The sequence below is a fragment of the Phocoena phocoena genome, chromosome 8, assembly GCF_963924675.1.
Source record: "Phocoena phocoena chromosome 8, mPhoPho1.1, whole genome shotgun sequence".
Taxonomy (NCBI): domain Eukaryota; kingdom Metazoa; phylum Chordata; class Mammalia; order Artiodactyla; family Phocoenidae; genus Phocoena; species Phocoena phocoena.
Genome location: NC_089226.1, coordinates 63,022,921 through 63,040,559, shown reverse-complemented (window position 1 = coordinate 63,040,559; position 17,639 = coordinate 63,022,921). Strand labels below are relative to the sequence as shown.

Here is a 17,639-nt window from a genome sequence, read left to right as displayed (position 1 = left end):
CCCAGAAAACTGCTCTACCTTAGCCTCTTCTGTTTGCCATCCTTGTGCTACCAGTGCCCCATACTGTTTCCCCTGCTTCCTGGCTCCTGCCTTGCCCATCTTTGGCCAGGTAGGAGAAGAGTAAACATCCTCGAATTGAAGTCCCTTGGCTTGGCTTTTCCCTGCAAAGTCTACATTGCTGCTGAAATGACATTTATGAGGGTGAACCTTGCCTATCTGGGCCCATGACCGTTGACCTTCTTTTGGTCCAGAAAGCAGAGTGACTATCTGGACTTCTCCACAGTGGTAGAGATAGGTGTACATATCTATACATGAGTATATCTCTGTGAGTGGATAATACTATTTGGCATTATTGAGCACTTACTAAGAACAGAGCTCCAAGCTAATGCTTTATATACATTATCTAATGTTTGACTGTTTTGTATGAGTGTGACTAAACCAATTTGTGCAGCTATACTTTCCTGGCATTTTCTGCCCTTATCCTGTACCATTCACAGTCTGGGTGGGGAAGTACCAGACTTCTATAGACCCTTGTGCCTCAGAAAATATCTGTGCCCTGGTCTGTTTGAAGCACTAGGCCACACCTAAGTGTCAGGAAAACTATAGGTGAGTATCTGTGGGCAGGGCCTCCCACCTGGGAGATCCAACCCTGGGCTTTGGGCTGAGAAACCATGTGAAGATATTTTCTCACTATTCACTGCTATTCAGACTCCCTTAGCTCAAACCAGATGACCCCACCACGCATACCATTTGTCCACTGCCGAAGCCAGGGGTGCAGTACTGTGACCCCTAACTACTGTCTGTCCTCCTTGTGCCAGCTAGGGTTGCTGCTCCACGTTTTATGTGCGAAGGCAGAGGAGTTGCGTGCCACGACCGCCACTGCCCCTGGAGCTGCGCCATCTCATTGTTTCTGGGACAGCGGGTCCTAGCTCAGGTTATATATTCCCAGTAAGTTGCTGGAGCATGGGCTCTTTGAGAACATGCTGAGGCCACTGCCGCATGGCAATGATTGTGTAAAATATTTTCCACAGTACCTCTCAGGAACCAAGGAGCAGCTCTCCTTCCCCTCAAGAGAGCATAGCTTGTGTCTCTCTTTCCCAGATGTCTCATTTTCCAGTCTATAAGGAGGGTGACCTTCTCTCTGAAACTCCTTAATCTAAAACCTTTTATCCTTACAGGTAGGCCCTATGGGACTTCCACCTTCAAAACTGCAAGGGCTAGGTAGCTGCATGTTTTACATTCTTTTCCTTTTTATACTTAAAGCCTTTAACCTTAGTTTCTGTGGCATTTGTTCTTTTACAGGTCTGTGCTTCTAGGATTATTAGAAGAGCCCAAAATACCCCAGTATTTTTTCTGTCAGATAAGATTTTATCACATTGCCAGGCTTCTGGAGGTCAAGGAGAGGATTTAAGACAAAGAAGCCATGTTCATTTGCAGCCTTCTAAGTCCTTTTATATAATATCACTCCGTAACTGTAAGATTTTGCTTAAAATTCCCAAAATATGCTCTTTCTGATACTTCATCTTAATGCTTATGTAAGAATCAAGATATGGGAAAGGTTTTTAATACTTTCTAACAAAACTTTTCAGACAGCTTTCACCTGTGAGCGATATAAGTCTGCACACATTTTTAAATAATTAAGCCTCCTGGAAGGTTGGTATTGTGCCATGTTATGTCTGACATTAAGCAGACTCTCTAGCCCAAGGACACAAAGACTAAGGAAAGGATCTAGGAATCCGAATCGAGGTGTCCTCATTTTTGTCCTTGTGATCAGTGCAAGTTCCTTCCTGGAGCAGCATGTCCCACTGTAATTATTTACCTAGAAGCATGGAATGGCCCAAGAGGAGAAATGAGGGTACAGCCTCGGGCAGCAAACGCCTTGGCAGGCATGTTGAGCATTATGTGGGGCCACAGATTTCTGGCAGGTGTTGTGGGGGTGTAAAGTCTGAGGACAGGCTTAGTCTCTTTTGTTCACTGTGTTCACATAGTAGGTGCTAAGTAAATACCATTGGAAAAGAGTAGATATTCACTTTTGATGCAAGTATCTGTACTTACTACCATGATAGAAGAGTAAATCATGGCCATTCCCTGTTGAGATCCTTCTCTTCATTTGCTGAGCTCTATATTCAGGGTCCTACTGACCATGTCTCATAGATAGATAGCTACTCTTATCCTCATCAAACAGTAAATGTCCCCTGAGTGAATGGACATCCAAAGTGGAACTCATCATCTACCCCCAGATGAACCTATTCTACCTTTAATGTTCCCCATCTCAGCAAATGGCTCCTCCATCTACTTAGTTGCCCAAAGCAGAAATTAGATGTCATCTTTGATTCACCTTTTCCTTCACTTCCCATATCTCATGAATCACCATGTCTTGTCATTTCTTCCTAATTAATAAGTCTGTCTCCCTGTAAAACACTCTAAACTCTACTAGGGCAGGGATTCTCCTTCTGATTCCCAGAGCCTAGCACAAGCCAGTAGTAGGCTTTAGAAAAGTATTAATTGAAATGGAAGAATGAGTAAGTGAGTGAGTAGAGTATGCCTTTATTTTTGACATAGGTCAGAACTGTCTCATGTGGTTTCTTTTCCTCTAATTTGCCTCCTTTCCATTCACTTTCTGCTTTCCAAACCAGTGGATTGCGTCTTTTATTTTAATCCTTCAGTAGGTCCCTGTTGCTCTTGATAAAGAGTAGAATCTTTAACATGACTTACATGGTCCTAGGTGACGTGGCTCTGCATACCTCAATTGCTTTACCTTTCTCCGTTACTCTCTCTCTCTGTCTGTGGTCCAGCTACACTGCTTGCTGTTCCTCTGAAGTACCTGGGCACTTTCGCTTCTAGGATTTTGCATATACTTTTTTCCTTTGCTTGGATGTTGCCCCCGACCGCCTCCCCACACACACTTACTTTAACTCTTGCTTGTCTTAGAGGTCTCAGCTTAGACATCATTTTCCTCTGAGAGTCTTTCCCTGAACCCACAACTTGGTTAGGTGTTCCTCCCATATCCTCCCTTGGCCACCTCTGTTTGCTGGATAACGTAAGCATCGTATTACTTCCTTATCTTCTGTTAACTTTTCTGTCTTCCCTAATGCCCTGTAACCTTATTGAGGACAGGGAATTTTCATTGTTCAAACTTGCATTCCTAGAGCTGGCTCATTGTTCAAATTTCGTACCTAGTGCTGGCACATCGACAGTGTCTGTACATGTTGAAAGAATGAATGAGGTAGATGTAAAGAAAGTAGTTTAAAGCAGGCATTTTCAGCAATAATAAGAATATCATTGGTACCTATTTTGATTTGTTCTGCACAGCCCTCTATGGTTGTCAGTAGCAATTATTTTCTCTTTAAGGAACTGCATCTCAGAGAGAAAAAGTGTGCTCTGGGAACGTGTATTAGTTTTCTGTGGCTGCTATAACAAATTATCCCGAACTTGATGTCTTAAAACAATACACGTTGTTATCTTATAGGTCTCTATGTTAGAAGTCCTACACTGAGCTAAAATCAAGGTGTTTGCCAGACTGCGTTCCCTTCTGGAGGCTCCAGGGTGAAATCTGTTTCCTTGCCTTTTTCAGATTTTAGAAGCTGCCCACAATTCCTTGGCTCATGGACCCTTTCCTCCACTTTCAAAGCCAGCAACAGTGGGTTGAGACTTTCGTACGTTACATTATTACTTTGGCCTCTTCTGCCTCCCCCTTCTACTTTTAAGGACCCTCATAAATACATTGTGTCCTCCCAGATAATCCAGGATAATCTTTTTTAAGGCCAGCTGATCTGCGACCTTTATTCCATTTGCAACCTGAAGTCCCCTTATGTATAAGGTAACATCATTATAGGTTCCAGGGACTAGGATGTGGACATATTTGGGGGGTGGTGAGGAGACATTATTCTGCCTACCACAGAAGGTCTCAAGAAAAAGAGAGAATTTAAATAAGCCTTACAGGATGGAAGGATTCCCTCTGGCAGAGTTAGGGGAAGAATGTTCCAGAGGGAGAGGGTGGCACAAGCAGCAAACAAGGTGAGAGGTCAGGCACGTTTTTTGGAATAGCAAGTAGTTCGAAGTAACGGGAGTAGGGTACACCAGGGCTGTGGTAAATGGTTAGGGAGGTAACTCATGGGAGGAAGAACTAGAAAAGTAAACTGGGGGCAGACTGGAAGGCCCTGGACGGTAGGCTGAGAAGTTGGCATTTATTGTCTTTACAGTGGAGGGCCTCTGGCGGCTTTTGAAAAGAAATGGCATAATCTGCTGTGCTTTAGAAAAATAACTCATGTCTAGGGTGGCTGTATGCTAGGACATTGAAAAGGGTCTAGTCTAGGGTGGCTATATGCTAGGACATTGAAAAGGGTCTAGTCTAGGGTGGCTGTATGCTAGGACATTGAAAAGGTTCTAGTCTAGGGTGGCTGTATACAAGGACATTGAAAAGGTTCTAGTCTATGGTGGCTGTATGCTAGGATATTGAAAAGGGTCTAGTCTAGGGTGGCTGTATGCTAGGACATTGAAAAGGTTCTAGTCTAGGGTGGCTGTATGCTAGGATATTGAAAAGGTTCTAGTCTAGGGTGGCTGTATGCTAGGATATTGAAAAGGTTCTAGTCTAGGGTGGCTGTATGCTAGGACATTGAAAAGGGTCTAGCAAAAGTGATACATAGGCCAGTGAGAGAAGAAAAGAGGTGGGGGGCAGATTAAGGGGACTTCAGGGAGGAAAAGAGAATCACAGGCTGTATCAGGATTCCTTGGTTGCAGGCAGACAACTCTGGGTAGCAAAAATTTGTTTTTTGGGGGGTGCGGCCGAATTTATTGGAAGAGTATGGGGTTGCTTACAGTATCAAAAGAACAGCTGAAGATCTAAGTTTCAGGAAGAGTGGGAACCAGAGCAGCTGTCGGGATTTAGGAGCAGGAGCAAATAGACAGTCTCTTCAAGGACTGCTGCCGGGGTGAATTAACATGAAAAATTTTCAGTTCAGGCTTCACTGTGTTCAAGATCCAGTTTTAGGAGAAAGTATAGTTGGCCCAACTGTATATATCACTGAATCAGTCACTGCAGCCAAGGGGGTGGAGTGTGATGATAGGCCATGGGCCACGTGGCCACTCTAGAAGAAGAAGTGAGGGGATGGATGGCCTCAACCTCTGCACTGTGAGCAGGAGAGGGATTGGTTTTCCAAAGGAAAACTGACTAGATAAGAGAAATGAAGGAGAGGAGATGGATGATTTGGAGACTTACAGCCCAAACTGAGAGGAAGATTATGGCATCAACCAAAATAAAAACACAGAAGAATGAAGATAAGGCTTTGGAATAGGGATCATAAGTTCAGCTTTGAATATGGTTGAAGTGCCATCAGAGCATCCACGTATGATAAGCAACAACAATAGGAAATTTGGGTATTGAGGTCAGAACAGAGGACACAAGTTCGGAAGTCACTTGGCTGGGAGTAAGAGGTAAGGGCCATGCGGGAAAGATGAGATCCCCAAATCCTTGAGGCATATAATTACTGTGTGGCAGTCGCCAGCATTCTTTTGCTGGTCTGGTTTCCGTTCTCATCATGAATGGTGTTGGAAGACACTGTTTCATTCTTCACTCTGTGTTTAAAAACTCTTGGACTCAGAACTTGATGATGCCTCTGGATTTACAGCAGTAGCATTCAAAAGTCTGAGTTATCTCCCAACTTGACGTTTTATTTTTCTAGCATCTTGGAATCGGCCATAGCCAACCTCACCTAGCTTACCTGTTCTCGCAGCTGCTCACGATCCTGGGCCAACTAGGACGTGGTTTTGAAGCGTGAATTTAAGTTTAACTTTATTATAGTGACAAGGCCTCCAAGTAGAAATGCCCAGGAGGTAACTGGAGTTAGGAGACTGGCCTTTGTGTGTAAAGTCAAGATTAGAGGTAGAGATTAGGCATCGTCTGTGTAGAGGTGATGGTTTAATCTGTGTAATTGGGTCAGCTTCCTGAGGGCATGCCTGTAGGAGTGGAGAAACAAGAGTCCTAGGATTGAGCCTTCAGGAAAACCATGTTTTAGGATGTGGGAGTAGGAAAGTGAGCCAGGATCAAAGATACAAGGAATGGTTAGGTAAGTGGGAGGAACACACATGCCAAGGGAGGAGGACATTTCAAGGAGAGGATGGTCCATAGTACAGAAAAGTCAAGAAGAATGAAATGTGAGAAAAAAGACTTTTGGACTTTAAAGTGGTCATTGGGGAATTCCCTGGGCAGGCCAATGGTTACAACTCTGTGCTTCCACTGCAGGGGGTATGGGTTCGATCCCTGGTCGGTGAACTAAGATCCCACTTGCTGCACAGCAAAAAAAAAAAAAACGTAGAGTGGTCACTGATCATTGATTTTCACAAGTTTTGGCAAAATGAAGGAGTGGAAGCCAGATTTCAGGAAGGTAGAAGAAATGGGGACCAATCAAACCAACACATTTATTGAGCACTTAGAATGTTCATGGCACTGTGCCTGTTGTGAGCTTATCACTGCCCTCCAGGAGTATCAAACCAAGTTGAGACAATGAGAAATCCATGAAAGTCTTCATTGCAATAAAATCAGAAGATGTAAGGTGGACCATGATTAATTGCCTAATGTATGATATGGACACTGAGTACCCCTGAAGACACTCTAGTTTGGAATGCTCTAAGAAAGCTTCTCTTGTCTGTTTCTGCTTCTTTAGCCTACCCATCCCCCTTTTGTTTAAAGGTTCCGATTTTCCATGAGTTAGGAAACAAAGTTAAGACTGTTTCCTTCAGTAAAAATCAGAATGTACCAAGTCCAGTCCAGAGAAGTAACGTGTGCAGGATGTTGTGATAATCACATAGGCTCATTTAGCTAGGGGTGACCTAGCTGCCCCAGAAGCCTCCCACAGAGTGAGCTGTTGTAACAGTAAGAATTAGGGATTGTAGAATACATGAGTAGTTAGGGTGAGTCAGCACTCCTGTACTGATGGGAAGGAGTAAAGCAGCTGTTCAGCTGCATGTAGAACAGACAGGCTTCTTCAGTTCATGTCTTTGAGGCCATTTATTGTAGAAAAAGTGGAGCTCATGGGGCTTTTGTTTTCCTCCCACTGAGGTCTGTAGAAATGTTGCATCTCCATTTTCCTTAGTTGCCATCTTAATGTTGGCGGGAGAAGCAGTTTTTTCTTCTTCCCTATTAGTCATTAAGGGTAACGTAATGTAGGTTAAATGTAAAAAGAAACGTAGGCTCGGGGCTGGACTATTAGAAAGACTGGTGGCACCTCCATGAGGCTGGTACAGAGTGTATCATTTCTTCTTCATGAGTGTTACAGTGACCTCGGGTGCTCTGGGTGTTTAAGAGGAGCATAAGTACCCTCTGTTAAATCCTGCCACTAGGTAAAACGGGTCCCAAAGCAGACAGTTCTCAGTCTTCTGAGTAGGGCCTTGCTTGCCTGCCAGTTCGATGCAGCGCTTCCCTCTCAAAGAGTCACACCATTATCCTTGAAGCCTCATCTTACTTGTGTAGACATTTCCCCAGAGCCACACAGCTAAGTTAGGGGTCACACCCAGGTTTTCTGAACTGTGCAGCTTGAGCACTGTGCGTCAAGAATTGCACCAGAGGCTTCCCTGGTGGCGCAGTGGTTGGGAGTCCGCCTGCCGAGGCAGGGGACACGGGTTCGTGCCCCGGTCCGGGAGGATCCCACATGCCGCGGAGCGGCGGGGCCCGTGAGCCATGGCCGCTGAGCCTGCGCGTCCGGAGCCTGTGCTCCGCAACGGGAGAGGCCACAGCAGTTAGAGGCCCGCATACCGCAAAAAAAAAAAAAAAGAATTGCACCAGAATGCTGTCAGAAGTCAGGAGACTTTACTTTTAGAACTGACATTAACTAACAGTGTGATGATGTATAGTTTACCCTCCATGGGCCTCAGTTTCCCCAATTTCTCTGGTTTAGGTGATTTGTCAGAATGATCCAGCTCTGAAATTTTAGGATATATCTTCATTTCTGCACAAACAGATTCAGGCTGGTAATTCCAGGGTTGGCCTAGTAGCATATTTTTCCCTAGTTGAGGCAAATGGTCGAGCACATTTTCTTTTGATGACATTACTTCAGAGAAAAGTGGCTTGTTTGTAAATGGAGTGATATAAGTAATGGTGAAATTGCTTGAGATTAGAGAATCAGGGCAGTGAGGTGTAATGAAAGAACACTGAACTGAAGGCTTAGACATCTGGGGTCTTGTCCCAGTATTGACATTAAATCATTCTGGGACCTTGGACAGTCACTTGATCTATTCTGGGCCTTAGTTTTCCCATTTATAAAATCAAAACATTGAACTGACATCTCTAGTTCCCAGCTCTGCAGTTCCAGTATCAGTTCCCAGAGTAATTATCTGTTGCTGTTGAACTTCCTGGAGTCCAGACAGATCGCAGTGATGTTTATGTTCCTTGCCTAGGAGTATTTACCACTAACTGGCCGGATTGTCTGCTGTTTCTAAGCAGAGCACAGGCTGTGACTTCTGACCAAGAAAAACGATTGCTGCATCAGCTCCGAGAAATCACCAGGGTCATGAAAGAAGGAAAATTCATTGACAGACCCACGCCAGAGAAAGAGGCTGAGGAGGCCCCCTACATGGAGGACTGGGAAGGTAAACAGCGTCTTCTTATCTCTTTGTTAACCATCAGCCCAGAAAAGAGATCTTGCAAAATTTTTAGAAGTCAGCTTTATTACGGAGGTACAATGTAGATACAGTACAGTTCACCAATTTTAAGTGTGTGGTTGGGTAAGTTTTGACAAATGTGTAGAGTTATATAATCATACCATAGCGATGATTTAGTCATGATATTTCCATCATCTCAGAAAGTTCCCACCCACTTTGCTGCTAATCCCCTCCCGCTCTGGCAACAGCTGAACTGCTTTCTGTCCCTGGAGTTTTACCTTTTCTACGTGAATGGATCATACTGCACACGCTCTTTTGTTTCTGGCTTTGTTGACTTATAACGCTTTTGAGCTTCACGTGTTGAGTGTATTAGTGGTTCTCGCTCTCTTCTGATTGCTGAGTAGTCTTCTGTTGTCTGGATATCGTTTGTTTCTCCATTCACCAGTTCAGGAACGTTTGGGTGCCAGCTCTGAGCTATTATGAAGCAATCTACTATGAACTTTTGTGTACGTGTTTTTGTTGGAACATGTATTTGTGTATATCTCTAGGAATGAGGTTTTGGCGTTTTATACGTGTATGTTCAGCTTTGTTAGAAACTGTCAGTCTGCTTTCCAGAGTGGCTCTGCCATTTTGCCTTCCCACTGGATATGTATGAGAATTGCAGTCCTCCACATCCTTGGTAACACTTGGTATCGTCAGTCTTTTTAATTTTAGCTATTCAAGTGAGTGTATAAATGGTATATAGCTTGTGACTTTAGTATGCATCTCCCCAATGACTAACGATGTTGAACATTTTTTCACACACTTATTTGCCATCTGTATATCTTTGGTGAAGTGTTTCTTCACATTGTTTGCCACTTTCTTTATTGAGTCGTTTGTGTTCTAGTTGCAAGGGTTCCTTCTATAGTCTGGATGTAAGTTGTCAGTTATGAATTTTGCAAATATTTCCTCCTAATCTGTGGCTTGCCTTTTTCTTAGTGACATCTTTTCAAACAGAAGTTTTTTTCATTTTGATGAAGTCCAGTTTATCATTTTCTCTTTTATGACTCACTTTCTTTGTGTGCATTTAAGAAATCTTTACCTAACTCAAAGTTTGCCTAACTCCTCTGATTTCTTCTATAAATTGTATGGTTTTAGCTCTTACATTTAGGCGTGTGATCTATTTTTAGTTATTTATATATGGTGTGAGGTATCAGGACTGAGGTTAATATTTTTCCATATTGATATCCTATTGTTCCAGTTTATTTTGTTACATTTAATTACCTTGGTGTGTTGGTTGGAAATCAACCAACCCTTCCCCTTTTGGAAAATGGAAAATCATTTGACCATGTATGTGTGGGTGTATTCTGGACTTACTATTTTTTTATATAAATTTATTTATTTTATTTATTTATTTTTGGCTGCGTTGGGTCTTCGTTGCTGCACGCGGGCTTTCTCTAGTTGTGGCGAGCAGGAGCCACTCACTCTTCATTGCGGTGCATGGGCTTCTCATTGCGGTGGCTTCCCCTGTTGCGGAGCATGGGCTCTAGGCGCGCGGGCTTCAGTAGTTGTGGCACACGGGCTCAGTAGTTGGGGCTCACAGGCTCTAGAGCGCAGGCTCAGCAGTTGTGGCACACGGGCTTAGTTGCTCCACAGCATGTGGGATCTTCCCGGGCCAGGGATCGAACCCGTGTCCCCTGCGTTGGCACGCGTATTCTTAACCACTGCGCCACCAGGGAAGCCCCTGGACTTACTATTCTGTTTCACTGATCTATGTGTCTATACTTAACACCAGTGCCATAATGTCTTTATCACTGTGTCTTTATATTGTCTTGAAGTCAGGTAGCCCAAGTTCTTCAACTATGTTTTTTTCCAAAATTATTTTGGTAATTCTAGGCACTTCACATTTTCATATAAATTTAGAATCAGCGTGTCACTTTCTACACACAAAAAAAAAGCCTGATGGGATTTTAATTGGCAAGAAGTTGGATTCACTCTTATGTTGCTGGTGGGGATGTAAAATACACCCACACTGGGAAAAAGTTTGGCAGTTTCCTAAAAAACTAAATATGTAGCTACTACACAGCCTTGCAGTTGTACTTCTGGACAGTTATCCCAGGGAAATGGAAAGTTTTATGTTCAGATAAAGCTTGTATGTAAATATTTATAGCAGCTTTATTTGTCATAGCCCCAAACTGCAAACAACCCAAACGTCCTTCAACAGGTGAAGTTGAACACTGTGTTGGTACGTACATACTGTGAAGTACTACTCAGCAGTAAAAAGGAATGGACTGTTGATACCTGCAGCAACTTGCATGAATTTCCAGATGACTGTGCCGAATGAAAAAAAGCTAATTCCAAAAGGTTATATGATGTGTTTCTATTTATATAACATTCTTGAAATGGCAAAATGATAGACATGGAGAACAAACTAGTAGTTGCCAGAGGTTAAGGAGGGAGTGGGAGCAGGAGGGAATGGGTGTGGCCAGAAAAGGGCGACATAAGGGATCCTTGTGGTGATAGAAAACCTCTGTATATTGACTGTATCAGTATTAATATCCTTGTTGTGATATTGTAGCATATAGTTTTGCAAGGTGTTACCATTAGAAGAAACTAGGTAAAGGGTACATGGGATTTCTGTATTATTTCTTATAACCAGATGTGAATCTACAATTAACACAAAATAAAAAATTAGTTTAGAAAAGCAATGCAAGAAATTATAAGGGAAAGGATAGTGTTTTACATAGTGCACATAAACCTTTTCTGTAGATCAGAGAATGTCATAAAGTTTTCAAAGCCAGCACTAAACTGGAAAAAGATTCGTAACAAATATGATATCAGCAAAGAAGCTGATATCTTTCATATACAAAAAGTTCTACGACTAATTTAGAAAACACTGATATCTGCCTAGATATGCAGTACACAAAAGAAAACAGTGCAACTGGCTACAAAACAGAAGAAAAATTATTCCATTCTCACTAGTAATCAATGAAATGAAAATTGGAATTCCATTTTTCTTGCAAATTGCAAATCTTCATTATATAACCTTGTTCCCAAATAAGGTAAAGTTTTTATCATATTTATTTTCCACTTACTGCTTAGGTTTTGTTGAAATTAGGTAGAATTTTAGCTACAAGTGATGTTAGCTTTTACAGCCTTTTCTCTTTTAAGTATTTCTTAACAATGGCATTAAATTTCTAACCACATTGTCAATGATTATTTTACATTGATAATTGATTTCATTTTTTACCACTTGTATACAGTATCTTCTTTCTTGAATTTAAATTTTTGATTAATTTTTGTATCTGTCAGAATACTTCCTTAAGTCCCTCCCCCCACAAAAAATTTGAATTTGTACAGGTTCATCAGCATATGTCTCTGTATGGATTTTTCAAGGTATTTTTACCTAGCATTTATCCATCTGAAGACGAGTTATTTTTTCAACTAAAGGATATTTTCTTGTAATTTTATTGCTTCCATTTAACCTGTTCTGCCCTCTCATTGTAGAATTCTAGTAATTCTGAGATTCCGTCTTGGATGGGTCTTCTGCACAGCTTATCTTTTTTCTCATGATTTCCGTTTCTTTGCCATATTTATCTTTGTCCTGGGAGAATTCCTCACCTTGAACTTCTAATATATTAATTTGGTTCTCAGTCATGTTTATTTCAACGTACTCTTTTCTTCCTCTATAAGTTTAAATTTTTTTTGTAATGATGAGTTTCTAACAGCTCTCTATTACATTGTGTTTGCTCCCTTTTTTATATTGAAGCCTGGCTGGTTTTATACATTCAACACCTGTTGAATATTACCGGGAACATCAGTTATAAGCTGATTGACATTAACTCTTGTTTCCTGCACTGACTTTTTTCAGGGGCTATTTACATAGTTTGCTTAGTTTGGTTCCTGTTGTGAGCTGCTGATTTCCTCGTAGGACCAGTGAGTTTTTGTTGCTTGCTCGTTTCTAATGAAGTTTTGGGTAACCAGTGCCTTGGCTGATACGGGCTACCGAAGTAGTTATGTGAGTCACTATTTGATTCTCCTCAGCAGGCTTCCCCCTCGTAAACCAAAGCAGACAGTCATGGAATTCCAGCGGCAAGCTTTGTTCCTGGTGGGGACAAGGCAGGAACATGCCAGAGGATGGACTTCTCTTAGGCATGCAGTGGCTAGGAGCTAACTAGCAAATGGACTTCCCCAGCCTCTGCCCTTGAAAGGAGACTGTGAGGGCCTTGGGTAGCAAAGCTCCAGTTTACCTATGAGCCTGGGAACTAAAACTGCATTGGCAAGATTCTTGACATACTACTGTTAGTGCTGGTGAGGATGTGATAAGATGGACAGTTTTTTACATCACTGGTAGGACTAAAAATTTATACCATTCTTCTGGAAAGTAATTTGGCAGAGTGTAAAAAAGGCTTTTAAAATGTCCATTCCCTTTGGTCTAGTTTTCATATTTCTAGAAGTCTGTCTTAAAGAAACAGGGAAGTGGACATAGATTTATATTCAGGGATCTTAACTAATATGAAACTTATAATGGAAAATTGGAAAGAATCTAAATGTCTTATAGAGGAGGCATGGTAAATCACGTCAGTTACGTAGCTGTATGATGGGATACTTTGCAGCCAACTTTAAAATGCCTAATAACATGGAGAAGGGCTCATGATACAATGTTGAAGGAAAAAAATCTGGGTACAACATTTTATATACAGTATGATCCCTCTTTGTTAAAAAAAGAGAAGGATATATGTTTATATGTGATAAAAAGGCCAGAGGTAACACAACACATTGTTGTCAGTGGTGGGATTCTAGGTGATTTGTGTTTTCTTTTTAAAACTTGTCTGTGTTTTTCAAATTTTCTACAAATGAGTCCGTGTGACTGTTTTTTTCCCCTAATTATAAATGTTGTAAAAATGTCTCTCCACACTCTACATGGCACCAAAAAAGACCCCTGCTTTTCAGAATTTGTAGGCAAAAAGATGGTTTATGTCAGGGTTCAATTTGCCAATTATCATAATGTGCAAATGGATTCCAAATCCTCCAGCTTTCCCATTGTGTGCTGAGCATGGCTGCTGTTGCCAGCACTGGCATATGAGCTCCAGCATGGCCCATCTGCCGCTCAGGCGCGGCTTGGCTGACACAGATGTATTTCATTTTGTTCTTCAATTTGGCAACATTTTCTCTTTTCTCATTATCCTTGCTGGGATTCATTTTGTTTACCAGTTTGTTGTTTTCTTTTGTTCCCTTTTGTGAAGAGGAAGAAGCCAACAATGGAAATTCTGCCTTCTGAAAATGCAGTCCTTGTCCTTCGGGATCTTGGACATGTATTGCTAAAATGCTCTCTTTCTGACATTTGCAAGCCATTTCGATTGTTTTGATTAGTAGAAGGCTTTGTCGTGTATTTTTCAAAGAGCTCAGCATTCCTTTCCTCCTCCCTCCTCCCCCCCCCCCACCCCGGGAAGATTTGGAAACGGTTCCAAATAGAAATTATAAACATTAGCCTTGAGCTATGCTCTCTCCATCTGGTGTTTGGTACATTTTTTTTAAACTGAGGCTCATGTTGTTTGTTTAATCTTCATCACTACTGCAGAAGCTTGAGGAGTGAGACTTAACACTCTGCCCCAAGCACCCTGCACTTAAGAAGGGATTTTCAACTGAATTGATTTGTATTTCAAAGAGCTGGGGTACAGTCAGCCAGATCGCCAAGAATTTGCTCAAGTGAAACTTGAGAACCGTTAGAATCTTCTTAGAGATTTCTTGAATGGATTTGTTGGGATAGGATGGCTGCTGCTTGAGAAGCCTTTTTGAGCCTAACACTTTATTTGGAAGAGACATTCTTTGTAAGACTTTGTACTGCTTTTTTCTCTAGGTTACCCTGAAGAGACCTATCCAATTTATGACCTTTCAGATTGCATCAAGCATAGGCAAGAAACAATCCTGGTGGATTACCCTGACCCAGAAGAGCCCTCTGCCGAGGAAATAGCTGAAAGAATGGGAGTGATAGAAGAAGAAGGATCAGGCCATTCGGGGTGGGAAATGCCTACTGACCCCAGAGCTCAGGAAGATAATTCTGTTACCTCATGTGACCCAGAGGCAGAAACACGTTCCTGCTGTTTTCATGAAGAAGAGGATCCCGCTGTCTTGGCAGAGAATGCTGGATTTGGTGCAGACAGTTACCGTGAGCAAAAGGAGACCACCGAAGAAATGTGGCCCCGCGACTCGAGAGATGAAGGGCCAGGCGCCAGTGCTGATAAAGCAGATGAGGGGGCGTGCTGAGGAAGCGGGACCCCCACCGTTTAGAGTGCCAGTTTGGTGAGGTGCCCATTACTCTAGTCCCAAGGTGACCTTTCTCTCCTCTCTGATTTCATCCTTGGCCCTGTGCCCTGTATTTCATTCTCTGTGTTTAAATATCATAGACAATCAGGCCACTGCCATGGAGATCATGTGTCCTTCCTGGTGCTTACACACCTGTCACCTGTAAAACATCACAGTAACCAGTATGAACACAAGACAGCTTCCCTCTCTCTCTTCCTGCCTTTCCTCCAGCAGAGAGTTGATCCACTGAGTAATTTTCTATCTATTGTAATTACAGATGGGACCACTCAGGGCAGAGGTCTGACTCTTCGTGTTAGGAGTAACAGATGGTTTACCTGTGAACAAACATCAGTTTATACGTGATGAGGACTTAAGGTTGTAAGAGTGAAGATTTCAGAGTCCAAAATACCTTATTCTGTGGGCCTTGAGCAGGTTAGTAGTACGCTGAGCTCAGGAAGAAAACCTTCTGCTAGTGGGGATGGTGGGGCCAGAGCAGGGTAAGACTCTGCCGTCTTAACTGAAGCCCCTTTCTCACAGCAAGGCCCTTTTTAGGGGCACCCAGGCTGCCTCAGATCTCCACTTTTCTCCAGAGTAGAAGACTCCCACTGACCTGAGAATGAACCTAGAGGCTTATTGGGGGATGGTTTTGCTCTACTATTGCCTGGATCTCTAGCTTCCTTTATCCCTGTTCTGCTTAACAGAACTGCCAAATGCATAAGTACCTTTGTACCTCTGGTCTTCAGTGGCCAGAGGAAACTTGAGTTAGAGACTTTAGTCCTTGCCCTGCAGAGCCAAGGTTTGAGGCTTCAGGAAAGCCTGCCGAAGGGTGGTGGTCCTGCCGTGAGATGCTCAGGAGGCCAGGGAGCCGGTGATGGGGAGAGAACCCATGCGCTTATAGGCAGTCCTTGCTTAGATGCTGTTTCTGAATGTTATACCCTCTGGGAAGTTTGTTCTCACAACAAATTCAATTGAAACAGAAACGAGGAGGACTGAGCCTGTAGACCAAGGGCCAGCCCAGCAGGGAAGTTGCAGGGACCCAACGTAGCAGTGCCCGGGAAGAGACCATTTGTTCCATATGTGGATATCTGAGTCTGTTGAGAAAGCTGGGCAAAGTAGGAGGTAGGTTAGGACTGGAAGGATCGTGACCAAACCAAAAGCCTATCTCTGAGCTGCGATCTGTCATGCGTCTCCTTGAGGTAAGATGTATTCTGTCTAGTAAGGATGGGTGAATTCAGTTCACAGGTAAGACCTAAGAGTTTAAAGAGGACACATTCCTGAGGATATTCCCAGTCATGAAATGCAGAAGACTTGAAAATTAAGAAGTCACGTAAAGGTAGCCTTGGCTTTTAGAGTTCCATTGTGCCTGGCACGAGCAAGCGGCCAGGAAGACAGTTCAATCACTGTTAAGTTACATGAGCAGACACGCTGCTGTCACAGGTGCAGGATCGTATTAAGAGTGTATCAGCTGCTGCTGTGAATGTCAGTTAATGACTACAGAGAAGAGTCACTGAAGACTGAGTCTATAGAAAGCATATTGTCTGTCTGTGTGTGGAACATTTGGTTCCCTTGTAAAGAGTACAGTTTAAAATGGACTGAAAACAGTCTAGATGTAATGTAATGCTGAAGGTAAAAAATAATGTAGGTGCTCTTTGCTGTTTCGATAAATTATTTTTCGTGTTGTTTCTCTTCATTCACAATGAGGGGTTGATTTATGAGAAGAGTTCCGGGAGCCTGTTTCGAGTTTCTTTTTTGCCTTAGGATATGATTCCCTGATTAGAGGTATGTATTTGTTTCCTTCTGGCTTATTCACTCATTCATTCAGCAGACACTGCTCGCTAGGCAGTGGAAACAGAAGGCTCAATTCCTACCTTTCAAAAAACTCAGTTGAATGTGGGAGCCGTATCCAATTTATTTTTTAAAATGAACTGTGAACTATAAAAGGGCTCAAGATCGAGAATTCTGCAGGCAGAGAAATGTTGGTCACAATTCCATCCTTGTCTATTCTAGTTGTAGAATCTGGCCAGTTCCTTAACCCCAAGAACCTTGGCTTTCTCATTCTAAAGCTGGCGGGTCAAAATCCAGGTCTTACAGGGTAGTTATGAGGATTAAATGAAATCATCAGTGCCTGTAAAACAGCACTATCCTATCTCATACAGGATAACCACTCAATAAGCGGTAGCCACTTTACTTTTATTGTACAAGGTTTTATGCCGTATCTGAGATACGGACCCAAATCTATAGGAGCACAAAAAAAGATCATTTTTGCTAAAGTACTTCAAGAAACTTCACAGAGGAGGTGGGTCTTGAGGGGTGCTAAGAACTCCAGCTGTGCAAGGAAGAGAAAGGACATTCTTGGCAGAAAGAGTGGTGTTAGAGCAGTGGGGTGTGAAAGTAAAAGGACGATGTTCAGGTATTTTGATGAGGCTGGTATGTAAGGTGTCACATAACCAACTCTTTTTTTTGGAATGTTAATCTTTGGGGGAAATTGGCTTACGGAAATAGTTCCTGCTGGAAGTACTAAGACCTCATGATAGCTCTTGCTGCCCTGGATCTTGGTGGGTTTGTATAGCAGGAATATATTTATGTATTTATACTTCAAAAATTTTAATGTACTTTTCAATAATTTCAGATTAGGCGGTCCTTTTTGGATTTTTCAGAATTATGTTATTCTTCAGGGATGACAGTTATATTTGTATATACGATCCAGGAGGACCAGAAGCATGGGACTGGCTTTTGTTGTCATGCCTGCTGTCTCTTTC

The 17,639-nt window shown here is 42.5% G+C and overlaps 1 protein-coding gene across 1 annotated transcript in view; it reads left to right on the top strand.

Annotated features, from left to right (window-relative positions):
* RIC3 (RIC3 acetylcholine receptor chaperone) overlaps positions 1–14,841 on the top strand; it is a 47,659-nt gene extending 32,818 nt beyond the window's left edge. The window contains exons 5-6 of the mRNA XM_065882620.1: positions 8,438–8,583; positions 14,435–14,841. Of these exons, the coding sequence (XP_065738692.1) occupies positions 8,438–8,583; positions 14,435–14,841 (553 nt within the window). The remainder of the gene's footprint in view (positions 1–8,437; positions 8,584–14,434) is intronic.
* Positions 14,842–17,639: the final 2,798 nt, after the last annotated feature.